The sequence below is a fragment of the Notolepis coatsorum genome, assembly GCF_963971535.1.
Source record: "Notolepis coatsorum genome assembly, chromosome: 9".
Classification (NCBI taxonomy): Eukaryota; Metazoa; Chordata; class Actinopteri; order Aulopiformes; family Paralepididae; genus Notolepis; species Notolepis coatsorum.
In genome coordinates, this window is record NC_140173.1 from 102,704,223 (window position 1) to 102,727,099 (window position 22,877).

The following is a 22,877-nucleotide window of genomic DNA, read 5'->3' on the forward strand; positions in this document are numbered from 1 at the left end:
TGGTAGTAATGCATTTCCAGGTAGTATATTTGAGCTTCCCCTTGTGTGTGTTGACTTGTTTCCCCTGGTTAGCATAGGTTGAACCCAAGGCTCCCTGTTAACCAGCATGGTTTAGCGGAGCCCTTCTGGCAATTGGCTGTAGTCTGACCAGCTCCAGGCAGTAGCATCTTTCTTGTAATTATAATAATAATAATAATAATAATAATAATAATAATAATAATAATAATAATAATAATAATAATAATAATAATAATAATAATAATAATAATAATAATAATAAAATGTATTTGTATAGCACCTTTCATACAGGAATTTCAGCTAAAAGTGCTTCACATCAGTAAAATAATAATACAGGATCAATGCATAAAGTGCAGACATAAGAGAATAATTATAAAATGAGGATAAAATAGATAGCAGCCAAATAGACAAGGTCAAGGTAAGACATAGAGCATTAAATCACATTCATATTAGGATCTAACATCTGAATAGGCCTCTTTGTTTATTGGTTTGATTCTATAGCAATTAAAAAATGTACTAATAAAAGAGTAAAATAGAATATACAGAGTATATAATATATAGTTATCATTTACAGTAACATGAATCAATAAAATAGCCCTGATTTACAATACAACAATCACAGTGTTGATGTAATGAGTCTAGATTGATTGATTGATTGATTGAACATTTTATTAACAGATTGCAGAATGGGTCAAATACCGTACGGCTCAATACACACAATTGTTAACTCATTCAGCGCCAGCGTGTGTCCCCATCCCTGCTGTCTCTGTGCCACGCTTTAAAAGATGGTCATTTTCACAGTGTGTCACGATGTTTGCAGAGCTATATCTATATTCTATATTATAGCTATGGAGACAATACTATGGCTCATTTCACAGTCACTATCTCTCGTCCAACTTGTAAAAAAGAGTAAATATTTTCATGTATACGTTCGCGTGTTATCCCGTGGTGAATATTGTATAGTTTCAGAGCGATCCGGGCTAATTCCTGGAAGCTGAGTTATGGAGCGATATGTGCATTTTGCGAAAGTCATTCGCATTGCTCGCCTGGACACGATACTATTTCCAAATCAAAGGTATATAATTATTATGTTTAATCATGAAGGCATCAAAGGGGGGGGGGGGGGGTCGTTTTGTGCTGCTCTGATCGTCAGCAACGGCATACGTTTTGGAGTACGTGACATATGATCGTTGTGATCGATGTGAAATCATTGTAGGATCCGCCTGGACCATATAAAATGTAACACACAGTATGAAATAAGGTTTCAAAGAGTAGGCAATACTGCCACCTAGCAGGATTCGGCCGGCCTTGCAATCTCGAGGTCTCAGAATGAGTCCCAATGATACACAGAGGTCCGTGAGACTGTATAGAATATTCAAATTTAATAAAAGAAAAAACTATGAAAACGATCGAAAACCCGAGTATAGTCAGGTTCTGGCGCTCAACCGCTGGCGAGATAACCCGACTATAGTCGTGATTGGCGCTGAATGTGCATGGGGATGCAGACCAGAGAAAGACTTTTGTCTTGTTTACATCAGGGTCCCCCATTTTCAATTCATGATAACATTTATGACATACACGACATATGAATATACAGTAGGCCTACTGTTACATCCAGACATTTATGACATACAAGATATACAAATATACAGTACCGCGCAGGTGATTGATTGAATGAAACATTTATTAACAGATTGCAGAATGGGTACAATACAGTACCCAATTGTTAAGGGGATGCAGACCAGAGAAAGACTTTCGTCTTGTTTACATCAGGGTCCCCCATTTTCAATTCATAATGGATTGTAAGTAAGGGTGCAATTAACACCGTGCAATCCATTCTTTGTGGATCTAGCCCTGTGTGTCAAAAACGATTATATAAATGAAGTTTGTTGTTCCCCTGATTCTGATTGACAAGCTAAAAGCAATTGGTTTTGATAGTTTATCAGTGAGCTGGATGCAATCCTACCTGGAGGGGAGAGAACAGATGGTGGAGGTAAACGGTACTCTATCCCCCCCTCTCACAGTGAGCTGTGGTGTTCCACAAGGAAGCATACTAGGACCGCTACTGTTCCTAATTTATGCAAATGACATGTTGTCAGCTTGTGACTGCAACTTGTTCCTGTTTGCGGACGACTCAGCCCTGCTGGTCTCTGACAAGAACAAGTTGCAGGTTGAAAAAACCCTCAGCTCGGAACTAGGCAAAATCTGCATATGGCTCGCTGATAACAAACTATCATTACACATGGGCAAAACAGAGTCCATTCTCTTTGGTTCAAATAACAAACTCAGCAAGACCGACGGCTTCTCAGTTACAGTGGGTGACAATATTGTCACAAGGAAAGATGAAATTACCTACCTGGGTTCCATCCTAGAGGCAAATCTTTCCTGTGACAAAATGGCATCCAATGTAATAAAAAAAGTCAACCAACGAACTAGATTCTTGTACCGGATCTCCTCTCTGGTAAACAAGAACACCCTGAAGACTCTGGCAGGAGCACTCATTCAAGGGTACTACGACTATGCTTGCACCTCATGGTACCAAAGCACCTCAAAGGCGCTAAAAACAAGATTACAAACATCACAAAACAAACTGGTCAGACTACTACTTGACCTTACCCCTAGAACCCACCTCACCCCTGCCCACTTTGACAACTTAGGATGGCTTAGAGTAGACGACAGAGTACAGCAACTTGCAATGGGCCTGGTCTACAAGATACACTATACGACTAAGGTACCCATGTACATGTCAAAATACTTCCCAAAGGTCAGTGAATACCACGACCACAACACCAGAGGAAGCTCAACAAATCATGTTAAACCCAGATTCGGCTCAAACAAGGGACTAAACACGTTTAGCAATTATGCCACATCAATGTGTAACGCTCTACCCAAAGCTGTAAAGGAATGTGAATCCCTACCCACATTCAAAACCGCTCTTAAAGAACACCTACGGGAGGCTGCAATTCTAAACTGGCCACCGTAAATGTCCAAACCCCCCACCCCCTCCTAATAGACAGTCTCCTCCCCACCGTATGTATATTTCTCTCCCACCCACCCACCCACCCACCCCCTCCTAATGTACAGTCCCCTCCCCATCATATGTATATACTCTGTCAGGATCTATGGGTAACAGTACTGTATATTTGAATACCGTTTATGTCACAAATGTATCAGTACTAAATACCTGTATGTCCCTATGCCATAAATGTCATGTATGTTGTGTATGTCATAAATGTCAATATGAATTGAAAATGGGGGACCCTGATGTAAACAAAACAAACGTCTTTCTCTGGTCTGCATCCCCTTAACAATTGTGTGTATTGAGCCGTACTGTATTGTACCCATTCTGCAATCTGTTAAATAAAGTTTTCATTCATTCATTCATTCATTCATTCATTCATTCATTCATTCATTCATTCATGCATTCATTCATTCATTCATTCATTCATTCATTCATCCCCTTGCCATTCATTGTATCTGTGTTCTCTGTTGGGAACCTACTATAGCCACCCAGGTTCGATTTCCAGTCAACTGGCTGAAGGTAACTGAAATCTACTCCACAGAGTCACACAAAGTAGATTTCAGTGAACCTCAGTCAGCTTGTACAGACAGGAGCTCGACCCCATTGACTTTGCATTAGTTTGTGTCTAACTATCCAGAGCTGGTAATGAGGAACAGCATGGATTGTGCCGAGAAAATGACTCCACCGATCAACAACATCAATGGTAAGTAAGAAATAGTGTGATGGTTCCAAAAACTGTCCCTTTAACCTGAAAACGTTGTTAAAAGACCACTATAAAGAGGTTCATATGGTGTGTTATTCAGTTGTCTACATACATACTCAGTCTAGCACCCTAGAAAAAGACAGTGTTCCAATATGTCTACTTTTACATACTGTGGACAGCGACTCCTACAGTTCGGTCGGGGCGCCTGCACAGCGAGGGAAGGATCTAAGAGAGGTAGTGTGACCTTCCACACGTTACACTCTCTCAGTGAGAGTCCGCGCTGCCATGTGAAAAGAAGTGGTGGGCTGGGTACACATGTGTCGGAGGAAGCATGTGATAGTCTCCACCCTCCCAGACCGACGGTAGGGGGTAGAGTGCGCAACGACCAGGAAGGGGATTGGGAATTGGCATAACAACTAACATTGGGAGGGGAGAAAAACGGAAAAAGAAGGGGGGAAAAGATTTAAAAAAATTATAATAAAGAAAATAAAATCCATGTTTGTTCAGTGTGAAATTAAGTCATGTTTGTCTGTATCAAGTTTGTTTGTGTATTTTTAAGCTTGGTTTTCTGAAATGTTTACTAATTGTGCTTCTTGATATCAGATTTTTGTATTGGGGATATTATCCAACTCAGATATCGACTTTTACCTTGATATTTGCCTGGTATCGTTGGGTGCATGCATCCTTATTTATATCATAATATGTGCATCTATGAGGGGTGATAATAGATGTATGAAGGACATATTTCTATCATACTATGTGTATCTATAATAGAAGTATGAAGGACATGTATCACTCTACAACTGGATACTGGACTTCCTGACCGACAGACCTCAGCATTGCAAACTGGACAGCCTCAAGTCCTCCACTCTCATCCTGAACACTGGTGTACCTCAGGGCTGCGTGCTGAGCCCTCTTCTCAACTCCCTCTTCACCCACGACTGCAAACCGGTGCATGGCTCAAACACCATTGTCAAGTTTGCAGACGACACCACCGTGGTGGGACTAGTCAGCAACAATTACGAGTTGGCGTACAGAGAGGAGGTCCAGTACCTAGCTCAGTGGTGTGCTAATAACAACCTGGCCCTCAACACCAAAACACCTAAGGAGATAGTGGTGGACTTCAGGAGAAATAAAACAGGCACGCACAGCCCCATCCACATCAATGGAGAGGAGGTTGAGCGGGTCTGTAGTTTTAAATTCCTGGGAGTCCACATCTCTGAGGACCTGTCCTGGACCACCAACACCTCGACCCTGGTCAAGAAGGCCCACAAGCGCCTTTTTTTCCTGAGGAAGTTGGCCAAACTCCACCTACCCCCTCCCGTGCTAGCAAACTTTTATCGCTGTATGATTGAGAACATCCTCACCACCTGCATCTCAGTCTGGTACGGCAACTGCACTGTTAAGGACCGGAAATCACTGCAGAGGGTAGTGAAAATAGCCCAACGCATCACCAAGACCCCACTCCCCCCCCCCCCCCCATCTCATCAATCTATGAGAAGCAGTGCTCACGGAGAGCACGGAACATCATCAAAGACGCTTCTCACCCCAACCATGGACTGTTCACCCGCCTGCGGGGTACTCGCTCTGGGGCACGCTACCGCAGCTTCCCAGGCAGAACCAACAGGACCACAAATAGTTTCTTCCCCTCAGCTGTCAGACTTCTGAATCAAAACTCCACGTAGCCCACTGCACCTCACTGTATCTGTGTATATAGCCCATAGCTTATGTAGACTTTATTTTAATTCTTTTTTTTTTTATTCTCACCATCGCACATTGTGCTAACCATTGCTCTTTACTGTACAGTTTTATTTATATGTGTCTTATTGCAACTGACATCCTGGTTGGACGTACACAATCTTGTTGCACTGTCTTGTACTGTGTAATGACAATAAAGTGAATCTAATCTAATCATACTTTGTGTATCTATAATAGAAGTATGAAGGACATGTATATCATACTTTGTGTATCTATAATAGAAGTATGAAGGACATGTATATCATATTATGTGCATTTATAATAGAAGTATGAAGGACATGTATTACTTTGTGTGATCTATAATAGAAGTATGAAGGACATGTATATCATACTTTGTGTATCTATAATAGAAGTATGAAGGACATGTATATCATACTATGTGCATTTATAATAGAAGTATGAAGGACATGTATATCATATTATGTGCATTTATAATAGAAGTATGAAGGACATGTATATCATACTATGTGCAGATAATAGAAGTATGAAGGACATACTTGGGTCTCCTTGGGTCACAGGCTCTGGTGCTCTGGGCAGAGAGTCTTGCTCTCTCACACTGAAACCTGGAAGTCATGGGACACAGACACAGTTATCACTGCCCACAAGGCACACGTCACATACCAAACCATAAGCAATTATTCCAGAGTCTTGGTAGTTGTTGTGGAGAGACCGTCTTCTAAACAGGAACCGGTTCGCTTTTCTCACCATTTAGCTTTTTCCTGAAAATCGCTGCAATTACAGGCTGCGAGAAAATGTGGGAAACCAAGCTGCTTTATGGGGTGAGGGATGGAGAGGCCTGGGTTGACCTCTCCGCATGCTGTACTTACAGCACAAACCCCATCTGGAAATATACTGGAAGAGAGACAGGAAGGAAGCATGCAGCAGTGCAAGCGGTCTCACCTGAATCATACGGGTTTACTTCTGGCTTCCACGCATCCACCGGCTCCACTGTGTGGACGATATATCACACAAGCCCAGCGTTAGCAGAGACTCACCACAAAGCAACCAGGTTAGCTCACAGTCACTCACCACAAAGCAACCAGGTTAGCTAACAGTCACTCATCACAAAGCAACCAGGTTAGCTCACAGTCACTCACCACAAAGCAACCAGGTTAGCTCACAGTCACTCACCACAAAGCAACCAGGTTAGCTCACAGTCACTCACCACAAAGCAACCAGGTTAGCTCACAGTCACTCACCACAAAGCAACCAGGTTAGCTCACAGTCACTCACCACAAAGCAACCAGGTTAGCTCACAGTCACTCACCACAAAGCAACCAGGTTAGCTCACAGTCACTCACCACAAAGCGGGAGCATGTCTATGTTCCCCGGGTCCTATGTTCCCCGGGTTCTATGTTCCCCGCTTTGATTGATTGATTGATTGATTGAAAATTTTAGACCACCAGCCCTGATTCCAAACTCTAACCTTAACCAGTTCGAAAGAGGGCCTAAGCTTAACCGTTTGAAACAAGGCGGACATTAATAATTAATAAAATAATAAAGATTTATAAAATGTTCAAACTATTAATCAATCAAAGCGGGGAACATAGAACCCGGGGAACATAGGACCCGGGGAACATAGGGATGATCCCCACAAAGCAACCAGGTTAGCTCACAGTCACTCACCACAAAGCAATCAGGTTAGCTCACAGTCACTCACCACAAAGCAACCAGGTTAGCTCACAGTCACTCACCACAAAGCAACCAGGTTAGCTAACAGTCACTCACCACAAAGCAACCAGGTTAGCTCACAGTCACTCACCACCAGTGATGCCGGTAACGCGTTACTAAGTAACGCGTTATTGTAATCTGATTACTTTCCCCCGAAAATAGTAATCTAACGCGTTAATCTTTAAAAGCCAGTAATCTGATTGCAGTTACTTGTCCAAGTGGCTGTGCATTACTATTTCGTTACTATCTCATCATAAATTCATAATGCAGGCGGAATGCAGTATTTTATTTCGTTTTCGACAGTCAAAAATATATTTTGAGCTGTTTTTCTTTTGGGAGTGACGTAGTGTGGCAGTGAAATGGTTACACAAGAATGTGTCCCGCGGGCCGCGGCGTGACTGGACACTCTGTCTGTGAGTGACTCTGCTTTGGTACAATCACATTCCCCATCCACAGTCTGCGAATCAGAGGCAGAGTAGGGCGGGTCTTCACAGCACGTCATGTGACATATGCGCCAATCGTGTGACAGCAGGGCTCCGTCGTCGGAGAATTCCACCCCAAAACGCTTGGCAAAATTAAAAGTGAGTTTCTGTTCAGACTTCCATCCCAAAACGCTCGTCAGTCACTACTTCACGTTCATATGCGGAGGAAACAAAATACTGTCTACCGCTAAAAACAGCACATCCAATTGCATTGAAAGCATCTGGAATCACAACACTAGCCGACGCTTCGACTAGTAGGTACAGGAGGACTCGGAGGCCAGCCAAACAGCAAAAGAGAGAGATTGTTTCTTTCCCTTTTGATTAATGTCTATCTGTATGTCATGTATGTCATATATGTTACGATGAATTGAAAATGGGGGACCCTGATGTAAACAAGACGAGAGTCTTTCTCTGGTCTGCATCCCCTTAACAATTGTATGTATTGAGCTGTACTGTACTGTACCCATTCTGCAATCTGTTAATAAAGTTTTCATTCATTCATTCATTCAATGTATATTTGATGGTGGCAGAGCAAAAGCTCTTATTTGCCAGATTTACAGTTAATTTACATGTTAAAGAGAGACTGATTGTATGTTTATAGAGAGACATTTATAAAAACAATTTAATAGTTACAGTTGATATAATTGAATAGTTCAGCCTGCATTTGTTAGATGTGAATGGATACACTGGTTTTGTAAAACCACTGGCTGGCTGCTCTAATGCTGTGAGCATCATAGACTGTTGCTTTACCATACTTGATACTTGGTACAGAAGCTGAAGCACTAGTTTAACAATTTACGTTATGTGCAGAGAAACAAGTTAAAAACAATTTATGCACTTTCAATAAAGCGTTTAAAAAAAACGGTTGGGGGAACGACGACGACTTCGTAACCTAGTTACTTTCAAAGTAACTAAGTTACTCTGATAATCAAGTAATCAGTAAAGTAACTTGGATTACTTTTTAAAGGAGTAATCAATAATCAGTAATCGGATTACTTTTACAAGTAATCTGTGGCATCACTGCTCACCACAAAGCAACCAGGTTAGCTAACAGTCACTCACCACAAAGCAACCAGGTTAGCTCAGTCACTCACCACAAAGCAACCAGGTTAGCTCACAGTCACTCACCACAAAGCAATCAGGTTAGCTCACAGTCACTCACCACAAAGCAACCAGGTTAGCTCACAGTCACTCACCACAAATCAACCAGGTTAGCTCACAGTCACTCACCACAAAACAACCAGGTTAGCTCACAGTCACTCACCACAAAGCAACCAGGTTAGCTAACAGTCACATCACCATAGAACAACAAGTATAGGAAGGGACTCAGCATTCACTCATGGTTGGTGAGTAAATGGTGCAATGTAATTATCTAGTAGTTACTGTAGCACAGTGTAATTATCTAGTAGTTACTGTAGCACAGTGTAATTATCTAGTAGTTACTGTAGCACAATGTAATTATCTAGTAGTTACTGTAGCAGTGTAATTATCTAGTAGTTACTGTAGCACAGTGTAATTATCTAGTAGTTACTGTAGCTCAGTGTAATGATCTAGTAGTTACTGTAGCACAGTGTAATTATCTAGTAGTTACTGTAGCACAGTGTAATTATCTAGTAGTTACTGTAGCACAGTGTAATTAGAGACAACATCTCATCAAATTAGCAAATGGGGTTCCGTGACCTAATGTGTATCAGAGTTTGGGGATCCTTGACACAAAAAAGTTTGAGAACCACTGATAAAAGCAGAAGCACTTTCAAGGAACTTGCCAATACTATGGGAAATGTCTTCTCCAGAGTCAGACAAGAAGATAGATACCAGTTTCCCCTCAATATAAAGCTATCCGGCTGCAAGCTAGCCTAACTTAGCACAAATGAATAGAAACAGATACGGACCAGCTAGCCTAATTGTTTTGGACCAGTTGGCCAAAAACACCTCTCCCAGAGTTTTAAGCTAGATTCGTGGTCCGTATCAGCTTCCATTAATTTGTGCTAAGCTAGGCTAGCAGCAGGATAGCATTTCAACTGACACACAGAGAGGAAACTGGTATATATCTTCTTGTCTGACCCTGGAGGAACCGGTAAGCATGGTTCCTATGGGAGGTGTAGTCTGATGTCACTTTAGTTTACCGCGCGGTCCACCCGTATAGGGATTTATCATTGGGAAAATGTATTATCGGCTATTGTAATAATTCTGCCTCATGAACATTGGCAAGCTTTCCATTTTTGCACAAAATGAGTTCCCTTCTATCACTAACATTATTGTTTAACACATTCACGGCCAGGGGTTGCTGTTTACCTTCTGTATAGAACGCCAGCGCTGTAAGTCAATGGGGCGCCTTGTTCACTTGCGAGTGCTTAAAGGAAAACGCCAACATTTTGGGAAATTAGCTTATTTGCCATCTTCCCTGGAGTTAGACAAGAAGATACATACCTTTTTCATCTCTGTGCATGCATTAGGCTTAGGGAACGCCCGCACTGTTAGCCTAGCTTAGCGTCAGTCACTGGAAGTAGGTTCCTCCAGCAGCCTAGTTCCCAACAGTCACGAAATACACTCCAAATACAACTCCAAAACGTTCCTGTAAACATGTTGTGACCTGTGTATTTACCATGTGGAGAAATAAAAAAATATTGAATTAGACATTTACGTTTTCTAAGCAGTGCTACTTTCTAACGTCGAGGCCAGTGTAACACTAGCCCAAGACTAATAATAATACCACAAGTGTGGATTCACTCGTCCAAACCCTGTTGGCGTGCAGCGCAGTCACGATATCGGCTAATGTAACGCCAGTCAGCAAGCGAAATTAGCATTGAATCAAAAGCCTAGGGATGCAGGTGTAGCCGGTGTGATCTTGTCTGCGTTGTGTTTTAGTCGATTCGACCCCTGTTAAGGGATCGCCCTGAGTGGGAGTTGAACCCCGGACGCCTGCGTCGCGGGCGGCATCACAGACCACTAAGCAAGAAGTGAATTCACTTCTTGCTTCCGGGTCTGGATGCCTCTGGGGAGTGAGTTTACTTGCAGTACCGCTTAACGTCCACAGCCACTTCACGACTTGTACCTCGTGACTGTGGATATACTGCAGTACCTCCGTTACACTCACCCCTCTAAACTCACTCCACCCAGGGCATCCGGGTCACGGCACCACATGTAGCCGGTGTGATCTTGTCTGCGTTGTGTTTTAGTCGATTCGACCCCTGTTAAGGGATCGCCCTGAGTGGGAGTTGAACCCCGGACGCCTGCGTCGCGGGCGGCATCACAGACCACTAAGCAAGAAGTGAATTCACTTCTTGCTTCCGGGTCTGGATGCCTCTGGGGAGTGAGTTTACTTGCAGTACCGCTTAACGTCCACAGCCACTTCACGACTTGTACCTCGTGACTGTGGATATACTGCGGTACCTCCGTTACACAGGGACCGCTGAGGAATATTATACTAGGTCGGATAGTCCAGCAAAGTTACGTCCTATTCATCAATCTCACAATATTCGCTAACGTTAGACAGATGGAATACAGCCTTCCATCTAAAAACATTTATAAATGAAAACTTACCACAGTCATGGTATCCATAATAACTTCAATCGGTTCGGATCCTTTGAATGAAATGAACATGTAAACACTGGCCTCGACGTTAGAAAGTAGCACTGCGTTGCGTGAAATCACTGAGCCCAGAGAGGAGTGGTTAGGCAAAAAGAAATCAGAGTATATCTGCTTAGAAAACGTAAATGTCTAATTCAATAATTTTTTATTTCTCCACGTGGTAAATACACAGTCACAACATGTTTACAGGAATGTTTTGGAGTTGTATTTGGAGTGTATTTCGTGACTGTTGGGAAGTAGGCTGGGAACTAGGCTGCTGGAGGAACCTACTTCCAGTGACTGACGCTAAGCTAGACGGTGCGGGCGTTCCCTAAGCCTAATGCATGCACAGAGATGAAAAAGGTATGTATCTTCTTGTCTAACTCCAGGGAAGATGGCAAATAAGCAAATTTCCCAAAATGTTGGCGTTTTCCTTTAAAATATATCTTATATTATAGCTATGGGTCTAATAACACCGTCGATTGTCAGTGAGTTGCTTCCAGTCAACATGCACAAAACAGATTCATCCGTACATTTCCGTTTTATACCGTTTTGAATATGAGTATAGTTTTGGTGATTCTTAGTAATCCCAGGAAAAGATGCGATAATAGCGTTTTAGTGAAATCCACTCATCACGTTGTAATTTTTCGCCTGATTATCTAATCATCCTGAAATTAACGCTAGATTATCGTTGTTATCCTTCCTAATGTAAGAATGAAATGGGCCCTGGAGCGGGGCGCTCGCCCCCCCCCTTTGAAGTACTGGGCGCAGAGGTCCGTGCCACGTTCTCCAGCATTGCATATGGAGGGGGGGGGGGGGGGGGGGGGGGGGTGGCAGCCTCGCAGATGTATTGTTGTAACAGGTAACTATTAATTATAGTAATTATTGATCTGAATGGAGTATTTAAACCCTGCCCGCACGGCTCAGCTCAGCCCAGATAATAAACCACAGCATTTCTAATGTAGTGCAGTTGCTGCCACAATGCGTTAGGGGGCGGTATTGACCATATGCAAACGCAGACACACTCAGAACAGTATGCACAAGGTGCCTCGATGAATTATGAATGGCAATAGCGAATAAAATAAATAACGAGTTAAACACGTATATATACGTGATTGGCCGCCATGTTGTTGTTTACATGTTGCAGGCATGTATCCCCTCCCTACTTCCCATTTCCCCACGTGGAATGCACCTGAATGGACATGCTGGTGCTCTAGTGCATGTGAATGGTATCTATCTATAGCACCTTTAATCCCCTTTTGCCCCTAACCAACACAGCAATTATTGAGACTGTATGACTCGCCGTGTTCAAAATGGGTGTTGGAACAGTAATATAAGCCATATGGTGGAAGCCTATAACATACGCTCCTATAATGACGGCATGTATGTTTTAGGTTTGAGTGAACACAGAGGAACTCTGTTCTACAGGTTGACCTGCGCAGGTCCACAGGTAGGCTGTGACCACCTTCTGTCCGCTCACCTCTGGTCTGGGTTGTTTCCACTTTCCGGGTGCCGTCGGACTCAGGGGAGCGGGGAGGAGCTGAAAGTAAACACTTGGACATTCATCATCGCAGAAAGTCGCACATTAACCTTTGACCTTTACATCATCTGAGATTAAGGTAAAACCCCAGGGCAGAGCTGCCTGGCCACCTCATACTCCCTCTCTCTCTCTCACACGGTTGTATTTCTGCGGAGGAGGCTGGAAGCGCGTCTCTCTCTTGGTCTCAGAACCGTGTCTCGCTCTCCGATCTGTATTTAGATGCCTTGACAGCATCAGCGACATGGCGATCCAGGAACTATAATCTTGGTGACTGGTGCTTTGTGTCTTGTCATCGGTCCATACATACTTTGGTTGTGATTTAAAGGGCATGTTTATGGACCCTGGCGCCGTGACACAGTGTGTGGATGGTGTGGAGGTACTTGTGATCCAGAGATGCGTGGCAGAATCACAGATTATACATCTGGAGCATAAAGACTTCCCAACCTTTCACCACAGCTTATGCCACGGTGAGGTCAGAACATTCCTGCGTGTGTTCATCAAGCGTTATTATAATTCTTGGGAACATGCATGTTTTATCCTCCCTCAGAGGTCAGGAAGTGCGTCTGAACTAAAGTGCGTCATGTTGTCTACGTCTACTGAGAGCAAAAACTACTTTTCATTCCTCAGAGGGATAGAAGTCAAGCCGCTTTTTGGTAAAAGTGTCAGTTGTTGGCTGTCGTTTATCATTTCAAATATAGAACATATTATTAGTCGGTTTACTTTGATGAGGACTTTTCCAGGGTGCTGGTAGTGATACGAGCGCTTCCTCTACAGTGAGGCTGGTCAGTGATACCTGTATTCTGGCCTCCTGGCTCCCCAACTCCCATGACATGCGCTCGCTGTCGTTTTATCATATTCCAAAACGACGGCCGGATGTTAACACAGTCATGTATACTTTGTTCAGGAACATCCCTCGACTTCCCACTTGCATTAGGCGACACCCCAGACAGGGTCCCGGTGCCCAGGACGGGAAAGCCTTGAATAACCCCCCCCCCCCGAACCCCCAAAACCTGTTAGTGGAAAACCAGTGGAGATGGAATAGAAAGTCACTTACGGTACGGTCCAAAGCTATAATACCAGCGCTCATAGTCTGTCATGTCACGCCTGTGATCAGGAGCTGAAGGAGGATGTTATGAGACCCATTAGTGATGCACCACTGGATGCCAGGGGGAGACATGTCCACGGTTGTGATTGGTCAAAAGGACACGGCCCGCACCCTTTTGACCAATCCCAGACCATTAAAGAGAACGATGTAGAGTGTGTTTACATGCACAACGATATCGCGTTAAAGTATTCCATTATTGATCTGGCGTATGTAAACATTATATCCGCCAGTTTACAACATGCTTATCCTGATTACTAGAAAGCTGAATAAGATATCTGGGATGTACCCAAATTAAAAGGATAATTCCAGTGTCTTTTGATATGTAACGTCCAAACTTATTCATGCCAAGTTTTTCATAATCTTTTATCATAACTGAAATATTTGGAAGCTATTTCTTTCTGCTGATGAACCACCACAGGCTTCCAGTGTCTGAAACCCACTACGTTTAACTGAACGTCATACTGACCTCTTACATATCACCTGTTGACTAAAAGCTACGGCCAGCATTGTGATATAATACAGTATCTGAAGAAGAGCTCCTCGCCTTCCTCTTCAGATACCAGATTAAGGCACAACAGAGCAACAGGAAAACACCACCTTTTACTTTTATTCCCTTTTGTGGTCGATTTCAAATTGACAATATTCTCCCTTGACGACCGCGGCGATTAGTGGGATTGGACGTTTATCCCAAATAAGACCCAGCTGTTATCCGGAATACTTTTATGCATGTAACGAATACTTTTATGCATGTAATGAATACTTTTATGCATGTAACAAATACTTTTATGCATGTAACGAATACTTTTATGCATGTAACGGCTCTCACTGTGCGGTCGTTCGCTTTTCACAGTAACTCTCAAACATGCAAACAATAACGTCTGTAGTGTGGTAGTGAAAGGGTTAACCTTCTGTAGTGTGGTAGTGAAAGGGTTAACCTTCTGTAGTGTGGTAGCGAAAGGTTAACCTGTCTGTAGTGTGGTAGTGAAAGGGTTAACCTCTTAAGCCCGGAGCCCTATTTTCTGAAAATCCACCTAAAATACATACCTAAGTAAATGGAATATTGCTCCACTTCTACAAGGGCCATTTGCATATTCTTGGGACATCTATGGACATCTATGGACCTCAGTGAATGTATTCCCAGTGTCCGAAATATTGTGTCTATTACTAGGCTTGCTTAAATTGTGATGAAACAAAGGAGAATATGAATTATGATTTTTCTTTGCATCTTTGACAGTGAATAACACAATGCTAATAATGACCAGCCATGAAAAACTGCCACTGATCTCGTTCAGTACCTTCTTGAGATCATGTGTACAAAAAATCAAATACAGTACTGAATTCTCCCATCCGGACCAATGCAATTTGATTATTATTATAGTATAGAGTAGTAGGCTTATAAATTACCTTATTATAGCCAATTCACACATTTATATATATATTATCTTTCAAATGCCTGAGTTCGATTTGGATTTAGTATCACTAGGTGTGCATAAGAACAGATAATGAAATCTACTGTATGTACAGTAGCTTTTAAATTTTTTATCAGGGTGCCACCATTTTGAAACTATTTTCACAAAAAATAGGGAAGATAAACTAACTGTGCTTCAATATATGTCAATAACATTACGTTTTGTGGTTTATTATCCCGAATAATAAGAGATATTAAAATATTCATACAGAAGTAATGTGCTTGAAACCCCATAGAGGCTTTTGGGAAGTGTCGTTCGGAAAAATTCCAACGGTGACCGAAAGCTCTCGTTGTCCTCTACAAAATTTCCGCAAATAAACTACAATTCCTGACATTCACATTTTCCAAAATGGTTGACTTTCGCGAACTAAACTAGAGCAAAACGAAAATGAAAATCTATCTAATAACACTTTAACCTATTGGTAAACTAACGTATTGATGATAATATACATTATAACTGCTGTTGTGACTTGAATACGTTTGACAAATGTGATGTCATTTTGGGACCGGTACCGGTCCCGTCGGGTGGAAGAGGTTAACCCTTTGTCGTGTGGCAGTGAAAGGGTTAACCTTCTGTATTGTGGCAGTGAAAGGGTTAACCCTTTGGTAGTGTGGTAGTGAAAGGGTTAAAGCATCCTGGCAAGAGAGTAGCATTCTACATACTTACGCTCACTGAGGTGAAGAAATGAACACATATTGACCAGTATGCCGTCATGTGTCAGTCATGCAAGTCATGCCATGCGGTTTCAACATGCGTTGCACGCGGATATGAGTTTTTGAGGATACCAGGTAATAAGGATGCACTGATACCGTTCCATCAGTGCCGATACAGGTTCCAAGTGACTCTGACTGAATGCCAGTCCAGCCCATTACTTACATGCTGAACAATATAGACCAATTGACTGGGCTCACTGGACAAACATGTTTGTAATTTCAGAGATCATCTGAAATGATCATCATTCTAAATGAGAAGAAGGCAAAGTCCTTCCGCATAGAAAAGTGACATCGATTCAATGTTGAAATCACATCAGAATCATCGTTCGGTTGAGGTTGAATATTTTTTTATCCAATCAATGTTGAATTAATGTTGACAACTGATGGCCTTTTTATGTTGGAAAAGCAACATTGAATCAATTGGATAAAAAAAAAAAACTCAACCGTCAATGTCAACGACTTCATTTCAACGCTGATTCAATGTTATTCACAGTGGCGCTTCAACGTCCATCCAATGTTGTTTCTACGATTTACTTTGATTTCTTGCATCGTCACACTTGGCTCAAGTGTTGGAGAACCTATTTAAAGGTGCTATAGCTGACATTTTTATGTAGAGTAATCATTTAATTGTCCACAGAGCTTTTACAAATGTGCGGAATAAAGGTTTTGCTTTCCCCCCAAAAGATGAATGATTAACAAATGTATAATAAAAAAATAAATGTGCGGGTCCGAAATTAATGTTGTTGTTTACATGTTGCATGCATGTAACCCCTCCCTACTTCCTATTTCCTCATGTGGAATGCACCTGATTGGATAAATGACATGCTGGTGCTATAGTGAGACATCTAGTGGCTGAATGTTATCTATAGCACCTTTAAGCCTGGTATTGGCCTAAATATCCAGTGTCGACATCATAAGTGCATCATCATTAGATCACCAGTGCATCCCTAGCATCCACATGCAGTGCCCACTGATCTGAATCAATGACGAGTGCTAATCTATGTGTAGTACCTCGCTCTAGGGAGAGGGGGCAGTACAGCACCAGTTGGTGGTATTCAGAGCACGAGCCAAACTGGGTGGACTTACCTGCGACCTCAGGCGTGTCCGCCTCGCTCCAGGTGTACCCTGAGTCGGGAGCTGTGTAACTAACATCTGAATGTACAGTGGAGAAGGCGGAGGCGTAAACAACCACAAGGGTCACATGTCAAGGGGATGGACTGTGAGGGTTGCCTCGTCAAATGTTTGATCTTAAAGTCCAAATATGGATTTGTCTTATTCGAGTAGTACAATTACGGGGTTAAAATGGTTTAAAACAGGATTATTTCCAACATACTTAAACTACTGTTATTGTGTTTTAATCATACTCATTCTCGCCACTTGTTCTTTTTCGATTTTGGACATTTAAAGTGGTTTACACACATTGATTTAGTGTAGTTTATGATTTGTTTATGAAATGTTATGGAGGATTAAGTGTCCCCTGTCTTTGATACCTGCTGGTCGTCTAGCTCCAGGGAACCAATCAGGACGGGCGAAGGAGGGGGGAGGCCAATCCCTTCTGGGAAAAGCTGTGCAAGGATCAGATTAGAAAGCTGCAGTCATGGACGAGCAGCAGCCAGTATCATCACTTAGTATTAGCATACCGGTCACCTCCACTAAAGACGAGCAGCAGCCAGTATCATCACTTAGTATTAGCATACCGGTCACCTACACTAAAGACGAGCAGCAGCCAGTATCATCACTTAGTATTAGCATACCGGTCACCTCCACTAAAGACGAGCAGCAGCCAGTATCATCACTTAGTATTAGCATACCGGTCACAGCATACCGGTCACCTCCACTAGAGACGAGCAGCAGCCAGTATCATCACTTAGTATTAGCATACCGGTCACCTCCACTAAAGACGAGCAGCAGCCAGTATCATCACTTAGTATTAGCATACCGGTCACCTCCACTAAAGACGAGCAGCAGCCAGTATCATCACTTAGTATTAGCATACCGGTCACCTACACTAAAGACGAGCAGCAGCCAGTATCATCACTTAGTATTAGCATACCGGTCACCTCCACTAAAGACGAGCAGCAGCCAGTATCATCACTTAGTATTAGCATACCGGTCACAGCATACCGGTCACCTCCACTAGAGACGAGCAGCAGCCAGTATCATCACTTAGTATTAGCATACCGGTCACCTCCACTAAAGACGAGCAGCAGCCAGTATCATCACTTAGTATTAGCATACCGGTCACCTCCACTAAAGCCTGCAGTCTTGTTAGTGGAGAGGATCGGTCGCTCATAACAGTATTGAACATTGACCCATATTCAACAAGAGCACCAGGGTCATTCAAATTCAGATTCAGAGTTTTATTTGACCATGAAAACCTGTCTTGACCTCATTCATGACCTCCTTCAGACTAACTGAAGCGGACCCTAGATCAGCGCTCCCCCACTTTGAGAGGCTTTTGTTAATAAGGGTCATTGTATCCCATACTGTGACTGAGTGATCAGCTGTTTCTAATCAAGTGCAACAGCAAGTTTGTTCCTCTTGTCAGCTGTTGCTTTAAGCAACTTTACACTCAAACAAAGGCAACAACATTGTATCATTTGTCACTTTTTGTCATACAGACAAAAGTACAACGTTGAACCTTTTTTTCTGTGAGTGTACCTGCAGCACAGAGAGGGGAACTGATGTAGAGGAACTGACGAGGAGCTGACGTAGAGGAACTGACGTAGAGGAACTGACGAGGAACTGACGTAGAGGTACAGACGTAGAGGAACTGACGAGGAACTGACGTAGAGGAACTGATTGATTGATTGAACATTTTACTTAACAGATTGCAGAATGGGTACAGTACAGTACAGCTCAATACACACAATTGTTAAGGGGATGCAGACCAGAGAAAGACTTTCGTCTTGTTTACATCAGGGTCCCCCATTTTCAATTCATAATGACATTTATGACATGCACAACATACAGATATAAGAATCTAATCTAATCATCTAAACTAATCTAATCATGACAATTAAGACATACAGATATACACTCTTTGTAGTGCAAATAAAACAAAAAAACAGATGTGTCGTGTGTGTCTCTCACTCTCTTTCTGTATCTCTCTAGTTCTCTCTCTCTCTCTCTCTGAGCACCTGAAGACTGTGCTATTATTAAACCAGGAAGTGCAGCACTATATTGATAAGGCTGTCAGCAGTAGAGCCTCCACTACTGTAGTGCCCTGTGCTGCAACACAACAAACACAAGAGTGAACAAAAAACTCTCATGGACCCGTCTCTCATTGACTGACTCGCTTGTGTTGTTCATTGGATTCGTTTTGGATTATTTGGGCTTGCCAAACAAATCAAAACGTACACGAACCCGCAGACAGCGGTCTCTCGTTGACTGACTCGCTTGTGTTTTTCGTTGTGTGTCTGACTATGCATGCTTTCGAACACCCGCCCAACTCTACCTCTGATTGGCTTACCATAAAATTTTACTCAACCTCAGCCAATCGTCAGCATGTATGCGCTTGTCTCGCGCACTGCCCACTAACCAAGGAAGAACAGTTAAAAAAAAGTATTGCCTCTCGGTGCAGAGATTTAGTTGGTCTGATGAAAAAAACTGCTTCAATCATAGTAACGCGCCAAATTTTTTGGCAGTAACGGTAACGGCGTTATTAAGATTGGAAGAGTAATCCGTTAGATTACTCGTTACTGAAAAAAGTAACACCGTTATTTATAACGCCGTTATTCCCATCAGCCGTTATTTATAACGCCGTTATTCCCATCACTGTTCACTTTATAAAGTAAAATAGGATGTTTTGAAAATAAAGTAAATTAAAAACACAAGGTAGTCTGCAACTGAAGGCAAACAATTGGGTCCTCCTCCAATGCATTTTTATTCAATAGAAACACTATTTCTATTGACGTAGAGGTACTGACGTAGAGAAACTGACGTAGAGGAACTGACGAGGAACTGACATAGAGGACCTGACGAGACACTGACGTAGAGGAACTGACGAGACACTGACGTAGAGGAACTGACGTAGAGGAACTGACGTAGAGAGGGTCACATAGAGGAACTGATGTAGAGGAACTGACGTAAATGAACTGACGTAAAGGAACTGACGAGGAACTGACGTAGAGTAATTGTCATAGAGGCACTGACGTAGAGGTCTGACGTAGAGGAACTGACGTAGAGGCACTGACATAGAGTAACTGTCATAGAGGCACTGACATAGAGGTCTGACATAGAGTAACTGTCATAGAGGCACTGACATAGAGGTCTGACATAGAGTAACTGTCATAGAGGCACTGACATAGAGGTCTGACGTAGAGGAACTGACGAGGAACTGACATAGAGGTCTGACGTAGAGGAACTGACGTAGAGGCACTGACATAGAGTAACTGTCATAGAGGCACTGACATAGAGGTCTGACGTAGAGGACTGACGTAGAGGCACTGACATAGAGTAACTGTCATAGAGGCACTGACATAGAGGTCTGACGTAGAGGAACTGACGTAGAGGCACTGACGTAGAGGCACTGACATAGAGTAACTGTCATAGAGGCACTGACATAGAGGTCTGACATAGAGTAACTGTCATAGAGGCACTGACATAGAGGTCTGACGTAGAGGAACTGACGAGGAACTGACGTAGAGGAACTGACATAGAGGTACTGACATAGAGGAACTGACATAGAGGCACTGACGTAGAGCAACTGACATAGAGGCACTGACGTAGGTTACTGACAAATGTTTCTGTTTATTCATTAGGCCTCCATGTTGCTTCGTGTTGGCTGTCTGTTCACTCACTCAGAATGCTGTTCTATTTAGAGACATTTCTATCTGGTAGATCTGGCAGAAGAAATGTCAAAATGAAATCAATCAATCACCTCACGCAGTGACTGATAACAATAGGTTATAGTGGGGCATCTGGGGTGACAGTGGCTCAGGAGGTAGAGCGGTCATCTGGTAATCGGATGGCTCCCGGTTTGATTCCCACTCCTCCTGGGCAGCGTGTCGAAGTGTCCTTGAGCAAGACACCTTGCATGGTCCCCTCCGCCGTCGGTGTGTGTGAGTGAACGGGTAAATGTGAGGAACAAATTAGAAAGCGCTTTGGATACAAGCTGTTATATAAATGCAGCCATTATATAAATGCAGAATTATTAGGTGTCATCAGAACGTACATTAACTCATTGAACGCCAAAAACGAGTAAACTCGTTAAAAGTTTTTTTTTTAATTATTATTATTCTAAACAGTCAGCCGGACCTTCTTGTGTGATCCTGGTATCTCTGAGTGAATTGGAATTGAAATGACGATCAAATCCCGATAAGTGGCAGTATCGTCTACCTTTTGAACTCGGCTAGTTTACTGTGGGAGGCAGTTTGCTCACTCTCACGCTGGCAGGATTAGTCACTGCCGGAGTTGAGAGCACTCCAGAGGCAGCATAGAGTGGATAGAGAGGTACCTTCAATGGCGATTGCGACGCAAACTATTGGATATTAGTATGAAGAGGACAAAACGATCACACTTATGGATGATAAGGTGCGTTTTCACCAGACTACATTGGACTCAGCACTTCTGGTAAATCATAAAAATGCTATAGTCAAACTGGCTGAGGAGGTACTGTATTCTGTTCAACGCTCCTCTCCCGCTGGGAGAGCACTCCAGAGCCAGCAACTGGTACCGGCAACTATTGGAGATTATTATGAAGAGGACAAAACGATCACACTTATGTATGATAAGGTGCGTTTTCACCAGACTATGTTGGATTCTAGTATTTCAAACAGGCTGTTATGTAATTATTGTTCCTGTTCTGACCCAAGACACTTCGGAGCAAGAGTGGACAGGGTTTTGGTGGACCTGCTGACAAAGGTAACATCTATTTTACCGAACCCCATCGTAAAACATGCCTTTGTAATGATCCCAGTGTCAGAAAACGATTCCGCAAAGGGACCCTATGGTCTATGGTCATGTTACCTTTGACCTGGAAATAATATAGGTGGCAGGCGAGCAACCCGCACGAAATGCGCATATGCGCACAAAACACATCATATCTCGCGTTCCAGGGAACGGAACTGGATTATTTTGAAACGGGACGATTTTTTGCATGGGATAGCGTAGGAACGAAGGTATGTAGAACTAAACGTTTTTTTCCCTGGAGTATACATATTTCCTTTCAAATGAGCCATACTATTGTCTCCATAGCTATAATATAGAATATACGATGGGTCTGCAAACATCGCGAAAATGGCAAAAAAACGCTGGCACCAGAGAGTACAGATGGAAAAACAGCATGGCAGTCAAAGAGTTAATACCAGCAATGAAAACAATAACACGGCTCTGCATCTGTCTGGTCCCACTTAGCCACAACAACACACCTCTGTTAACCCCTCACTTCCATCAGGCCAGAGAGCTTAGAACAACAACCCGCCCCGTATCTCGGAGTTCCCACCCAGCGCTGTCTGGTGGAGGGAGACTGGCGGCGGGGTGGCCTGGGAGAGCCCAGTGCTGTCTGGTGGAGGGAGGCTGGCGGTGGAGTGGCCTGGGAGAGCCCAGCGAGCCGTCCGGTGGAGCGTGGGAGTATTATTGTTATTTCGGTGTCGACCGAGCCACAGTACACATGGCAGGGCACCGCACAGCCAGACACACAGTGCTGTTGTTCTTCCAGCGGAGTCGGTGCTGTTTCAACCCTTCCATTCAGACAGGCCCCTACTTTCGACGCTGCAGCCAAAAGGTCAGCGGTCCTCACCTAGGGGTTCGCAGAATGGGTCAAATTGTATGTTTGGGAATAATTCCAGATGTGTTGGTCAATGCAATAAATCCCAGAAAGTCT

At 43.0% G+C, this 22,877-nt stretch overlaps 1 protein-coding gene across 11 annotated transcripts in view; it reads right to left on the minus strand.

Moving 5' to 3' along the window:
- Nucleotides 1–22,877, minus strand: part of vit (vitrin) — a 157,014-nt gene that overhangs the window by 51,707 nt on the left and 82,430 nt on the right. For 2 of the 11 annotated variants that reach the window (XM_084321736.1, XM_084321730.1), the window contains 6 exons: nt 17,542–17,616; nt 17,138–17,203; nt 13,819–13,881; nt 12,705–12,764; nt 6,402–6,449; nt 5,999–6,064 (listed from right to left, as the gene is read on the minus strand). The exons of 1 other annotated variant lie outside the window; for it this stretch is intronic. In XM_084321736.1, coding sequence (XP_084177862.1) covers nt 5,999–6,064; nt 6,402–6,449; nt 12,705–12,764; nt 13,819–13,881; nt 17,138–17,203; nt 17,542–17,616 — 378 coding nt within the window. The remainder of the gene's footprint in view (nt 1–5,998; nt 6,065–6,401; nt 6,450–12,704; nt 12,765–13,818; nt 13,882–17,137; nt 17,204–17,541; nt 17,617–22,877) is intronic. 8 more of the 11 variants (XM_084321731.1, XM_084321739.1, XM_084321735.1 and 5 more) reach the window with 7 other exon arrangements.